We start from the raw sequence: 6847 nt of genomic DNA on the forward strand, positions 1-6847 counted from the left end.
TCCATCTTAATTTAACCTCTCTTTAGACAATGCCACATAAGATTTATCCTACATGTCATCTTCATAAAATTTTTGACAATATTTAATTTATTTATTATGTATATATTTTAAGTCATCCATCTTAATTTAACCTCTCTTTAGACAATGCCACATAAGATTTATCTTACATGTCATCTTCATAAAATTTTTGACAATATTTAATTTATTTATTATGTATATAAAAATTGTATTAATTGAAATAAAACTAATCTATATTATATTGTACAAATTTTAGATCTTCTAATCCAATAAGGCAATAATACATATATTTATACATCGTGATTTTGGATGCTTGTTTATATGCACACAAGAGAATTATGTCTTATGGTGTTATTATTTATTTAGTTATCCGCATATTTCAACAAGAAAAGGTATGTATTTGGCCATGATTTTTCTAATATATATGTTCTTATCCTAACATCATATATATGAAGCTGCAAATGCAAAATCTCACCTTCATCAATCTGTGGCTGCAAACGAGGCTGAAGTCGCTACCCTATGTTGGGATTATACAACAATAAAACAAAGGTTTTTAAAGAATATATATCAATTAAAAAAGTTTATGGGACAATCATATACCAAAGTAACGATATGTTTGACATCCGTTGATTAAACCCATTATTATATCAAAAGCGTTTATATACATTATTTAAAACTACTGGATATCGTGCGGGTAAACAGTAGGATTCCTAGCCTTTTAAAACCCTCTTCAATTCCAAACCATCTTAAAACATTGCTACATAAGATGTTATCGTATGTGACATCTTCATATTTTTTTTTTACAATATTTATCTTTCTTTAAATTAAATTATTTTAATATTTTTATAAAAATTATGACTTACCTAATTTTCAAATGTTATATAGATCTTAAAATTATTTATTTTAGGTAAAAATTTGTTTTTTGACACTATACATTTTTACCGATAGCTACTTTGGATTGCATATGTATATTTTACATTAGAGTTAAATATTTTATTTACCAATTTTTTAATTTTACTAGAATAAGTATTGGTTTGCTTTTAAATTATTGTGTATGTAATTGGTTGTGTCTTTTTTGGTGCTTCACAATTTTGGTTGCTCAATGCATGTTATTTAATGTTTTTGTTGACCAGTTTTGTTACTAACCATAATATGAAATACAAGGGCCAACGAATGATATGGTTGTATAAATTAACACAAAATACTTTTATTAATTATCAATATCCACATCTAGCTAGATTATTTTTCTTATGTATATTCCATTAACGATATTTTAGTTAGCCGCAAGTAATCATATAAATGAGTATACCAACTCCATTCAACATAAATGGCGAAGTTACACCACAAAATAATCTTATTGAAAGTCCATAAAATATTTCCCATATATTTCTTTATCCAAAAGGTTTGGACCTAAGACAATATATTATTATCTTTACTGTCAATCCAATGTTAATTTTCGATTTAGATATTAACGAGTTGTCACATTAAACTATCATTTATAGCAAATTTTGTTCATTTCATTTCATTAACAAACCAAATATTCACTTATGATGTTTTTAGTTACAACCCATATTTCAAGGCTAGAAACTAGAAACCTTTTGGTGTTTGAACGTTCAAGGCCCGGCAATTTTACACTTTCCCCAATATTTAAGCCCCACTAAGCCACAAAATATCCAACCCTACCCCAATACATTACCCACCCTACCCCCCACCCCGATAATATTAATAAACAACGTTAATATAATAAAATATATAATATAATCAACTTATAATAGTCATAATGTTGTCTATATAACTTCATTGTAACTTAGCCTATAACCTTCCCCCCTTCTCTCATTTCATAACTTTGTATTGCTTGTATTTGCATCCCAAATCATACCAAACTTTCATTATCAAAAAACCCAACTTTCATCCATCACTTCCATTTTTCTTACTAAATAAAAGCACATATAAATATAATGTAATTTTTTCAACCCATTCATGATCAAATCTAATATTACTATATTTACTCACTTGGGTTTTCAATTTTAGCTCAAAAAGATCATTTTTTTTTCATTGTCACATTTTCTATTTTGAAGTTAACCATGGACAGCGAGTTTTTCATCAATGCTGGGCTACAATTCGAACCTTCGGCCCAACCGCCGTGGAAGCTCATGGCATTGATGCCGGAGATGAATTTTCCGGCGGGTCAACCTTCTGGTGACTTGATTACGCAACCCAATTGGGAGAAATCAGATCAGTATTCACAATTTGAATCTGCTCTGTCTTCAATGGTGACCTCCCCTGTTTCCCCTGTTTCAAATATCCCAATTATGGACCATTTTGTGAAGGAAAACTTGCCCCGAATGCGAAATTCATTGCCATTGAGTCCTAACTTGCCGTTAATTGCATCTGATCCTGGTTTCGCCGAACGGGCTGCAAAGTTTTCGTGTTTTGGTAGTCATAGTTTTAATGGTAGAAGTAATGAAATGGGCTTGAATTCAAACAAAACAGAGTTGCCATTAGGAAATAGTATTTCACCCGTGACACGAAAATTCCCTCGTGTTTCGAGTAGCCCAGCATTAAAAATCGATAGATCTCCTGTTAGATTTGAAGAAACCAAGAATTTAGAAGAAAATAATATGAAATTGAGTAGATTATCAAACTCTGCTGCAAATTCTAATGAAGAATCCTCTGTTTCTGAGCAAGTTCCAAGTGGTGAACTTGGATTCAAGAATGTTAAAGATTCGAATTCTAGGAAACGAAAAGGTGCTTCTTTGAAAGGAATTGGCTCAATCACAAAAAAGGTAATGAACCCATTTGGGTTACAAAATACCCATACGGAATCGTTGACTTATTTGATCCAAAATTGAATAAAGTTTTGAACTTTTTTGAATTTTCAGGAGGAACAAGCAATTGATGATTCGAGTTCGAAAAGATTGAAGAAAACTGAGGAAGAAAATGGTGGTAAAAAGGAAGAAAATACAAAATTACCTGAGCCACCAAAAGATTATATACATGTTAGAGCAAGAAGAGGCCAAGCAACTGATAGCCATAGTTTAGCAGAAAGAGTAAGTTTTTTTTGTGGAAGGATTTCTTGATGTGATTTCCCCGGTTGTAATTCTTGATTTGATTGTAAAGATTTAAAGATTTTGGTACTGATAGAAGTTGTGAATTATGTGTTTGGTTTGATAGGTTAGAAGAGAAAAAATTAGTGAAAGAATGAAGCTTCTTCAAAACCTCGTACCAAATTGTGACAAGGTAAGCAAAAAATGTCAACTTTTGAGGGTTTTTTCTAGGTGAAATTTAGCTAAAAATGTCAACTATGATAGTTTTCCGACGCAGAATTGCTAAAAAATATGATGTTTTGGAATATAGGTTACTGGAAAAGCAGTTATGCTCGATGAAATTATCAATTACGTGCAATCGTTGCAAAGACAAGTTGAGGTAGATTAAGATTCTAACAAAAATATCTACTTTTCGATTATTTAGAAGTGTTGGTTACTAAGTTTTTTCGCAATACTTGTGTTTGTGTAGTTTCTTTCGATGAAATTGGCTACTGTGAATCCAAGTCTTGATTTTGACAGCAACGAACTACTCTCGCAGAAAGTAAGTCCAATGTCCTTATTTGAAAACATCGAATTTTCTCTTTAATGAGTGTCTTAAAGTAGACTCTTACATGATTATGAATCTAATTTCAGGCTAATCAATCAACTGGGAATTTATCTCAACAAACACCAAATTATTACCAACATAACCCGCAAGTAAACTTCAACGGGTCTGCCCCAATGGGCCAACCCGTTCAAGAATTTGCACAACCTTTTCCTCAGGTAAATTTTATAATCACCCCAAATTTATAGTTTCCTTAATTAGAAAGCCTTCATATAAGTTTCAAGCCTTTAATCAAGATTTTGATTTGTTCTTTCAGTTTCCGGGATTTGGCCAAGATGATCTCCAAAGCATCGTACGAATGGGTTTTGGAGGAAATCTTGATCTTGATACGTCTTTTTTTCAAACGACTCCTGATCAGCCAGCATCTAATATGAAAATCGAGCTTTAACATCAACTATTAAAGATTGTGTTTGTATATACGAAAGAGATCATCTACGCACGGTTCACACTTAAAGAAAAATGAGCCCTTATTATATCGCTAATCGATCCATTTTTAGGACTAATTGAAGCAATATTCTTCCTAATAATTCTAGTATATTGTTTTGTATCTTTCGTATGTTAATTTCTTATATAATTCTTATATGTGTTTGTAGTATGTCTAAATTGTATGTTTATCACACCCATTTGTAAAATATATATTTTGTTAATAGAGAGAATTTGAGATGTGGAAATATCCACCTTCATTTCATTCCTATCAATTGCATTGCCGCCTTGTATTTTATAATGTGTTTTTTTTTACAACATTCATGTATTAGCAATTTAGCACACCTAAAACTTATACATGGGTTTTTGGCACAAATCTAGTATAATGACCACTTTTTTATGTATATACAAATACACATATGTGTTTTATGTTGTCAAAAATACGATAGTGTAAAATACATAATGGTGACAGAGACGAAAGTATTGATATACAGATTGTCTCCATTGTAACAGTTCAAGATTTGAACATATGACATAGAAAAAAGAAACGGTTCATTGTCGTTTTTTTTGGGTTTTGAGCCTCAACTCCTCAACGGTGTATGCGGAGGTTAAGATGTAAGTAGACCTTAATTACCTCTACGAAACTGCTTTTAGATTCTACCTAAATGGTAGAAAAGGACCTCCGTCCTTATGTTATGGGAAATTTCAATAATTTGAACATCTTAACCGATATATTTGTTTAGCTTAGAAAATACTCCGTACATATTTTAATTAAGTTGAAAATGATTGGTTTGTTTGAGCTGTAATGAACAAAGTTTACAGTCTATTTATATGCATAATTTCTGCCACATTTTCTGCAACTGTTATTTTCACAGATTAACCCAAAAAACAGAACCTTCTGTTCTTCCTATTCTTCATGATTACATCAGTAAAAAGATCAAAAATAATATATAAAATCAAAAATGCAATACAAAACAGATATAATTAGAAGAATCCCAGGTTGTCATCGGTGAATTCTGACTAGACCCAATCACAAAGCCCATCTTTATAATAGAATTAATTAAAATCATTAAAAATGAATAAAAATATCTCATCTGCTTTATAAAATATTGGTGTGACAAAAGAAAAGTTAAAGAGTATAGTGGATTTACAGGTATTAAAAAAGATGCTGAATTTTAAATACATAAGGGGTGGTTAGTAAAAATTAATATATAAGGATGATTGTTTAAGTAAGGTTAACATTTTGGACATTTGTAGCTTTTTTCCTCTTATTTTATCAGGATTTGCATTATTGGATTGATTTAATTAATAAAAAGATTCTTTGAAAATGATATAATTTACAGAAGAGTTAAGAATTAAAAGTAAATTTAATGTATTATAATCTGGTTAGGTGCCAGAATTGTCCCCCAAAAATTATTATGGTTATTTTAAATTTGAATATATTTGACATTAATATTTAACAAAAAGTCGGGAGAGTGAATTACAATTTCATTCATTGGTGTTTGATTTTCTTTTAAAAAAATGTTTTTTTAAAGTTTTGGAAAAATTATATATAGTTCATGTTGTATATATTTAGATAGTTAATGTAAGCACGGTTTTGAAATAATTTGTGTTTCTAATACACATTTTCCCTAGTAGCTAGCTAGCTAGCGGTCGACATCATCATCATCATAGCTGTATGTAGTAACTAATGTTAAAAAATTTTGTTTTGATTTCATACCAGAACTTAGATGTTTTTAAAAATTGTCAATTATCAAGCATTGAGTTAATACTAGGTAAAACATTATTTATAACTATCAAACATTATTTTCTAGGATTTAGTTTGGTAAAACATAATCGATAACAGAAAATCACAGTATACGTTACCCATTTACCCATCAGATCGATTTATGTAGAAATTATTGACATTTTTAATATGTATTATAAAATCAAAATCAAAATACTTAGATCGAATATATAATATGCTACGAGTATTATATTTAATTTGTTAAAAAAGTCTTTGCCAGTATCTTTTCCATAATCAAATGTTGACTATTTACGTCTACTTGTTATCGTTGTCAGAGAATTTATTTAAAAGAGCTTTATTACAAAGTTGAGGTGGTAGTAGTCATTCGTGTATTTGCTCTGCTCATGTGTAAACAAATTAACAAAACATATTGAAACATTAACATTTTATTCTACATATACATATATAATACAAGTATGAGTGTAACTGTGTATAAAATAAATATTAAAATAGAGAATGTTTATATGTTTAGTACATAATTATTAAAAGAGAATCTTAAAACAACATTAATGATCAAAACATACATAAAATGATTAATCATATCGTACGACGGTGAGATGTTTTAACGCGTTACGACTTATGAGTATAATTATTGATTAAAATAGTGTTATATAAAAGTGTTAACTTTTTGTTCTGCTAATTACTTTCTAATTATTTATTAATAGAAAGGAATCTTGAAAGCATATTTAAACTAAAGTATTATGGATGTTTAGCTTTCTGTCTTCGTTCATTGCATAAGTTTCTTCTTATTTATTTCTTTCGAAAATGATTGTTGAAACTTCAATTAAAAAGTATATTTGTTTAATCACTTTGTAATGGGATTAAATTTTTATTCAAGTGATGGGCTATGATCACATGGGCATGTCTAGTTATTGACATCAAAAGACATTTTCATTTTGGTGCTAAGTTAGCGTAGACCACTAACTTTCAACAAAGAAGTGTCAATCGTTAATTTAATTAGATCAGCTA

General features: G+C 29.6%; 1 protein-coding gene across 1 annotated transcript; it reads left to right on the forward strand.

Annotated features, from left to right (window-relative positions):
* The first annotated feature begins 1881 nt into the window (after nucleotides 1–1881).
* LOC122582558 (transcription factor bHLH62-like) lies at nucleotides 1882–4325 on the forward strand. The gene is made up of 7 exons (XM_043754963.1): nucleotides 1882–2804; nucleotides 2901–3068; nucleotides 3193–3258; nucleotides 3376–3444; nucleotides 3535–3606; nucleotides 3699–3827; nucleotides 3926–4325. The coding sequence occupies exons 1-7, from the start codon at nucleotides 2103–2105 to the stop codon at nucleotides 4055–4057; spliced, it is 1338 nt and encodes a 445-aa protein (XP_043610898.1). The 5' UTR covers nucleotides 1882–2102; the 3' UTR covers nucleotides 4058–4325.
* Nucleotides 4326–6847: the final 2522 nt, after the last annotated feature.

Source organism: Erigeron canadensis, chromosome 9, assembly GCF_010389155.1.
Source record: "Erigeron canadensis isolate Cc75 chromosome 9, C_canadensis_v1, whole genome shotgun sequence".
Lineage (NCBI taxonomy): Eukaryota > Viridiplantae > Streptophyta > Magnoliopsida > Asterales > Asteraceae > Erigeron > Erigeron canadensis.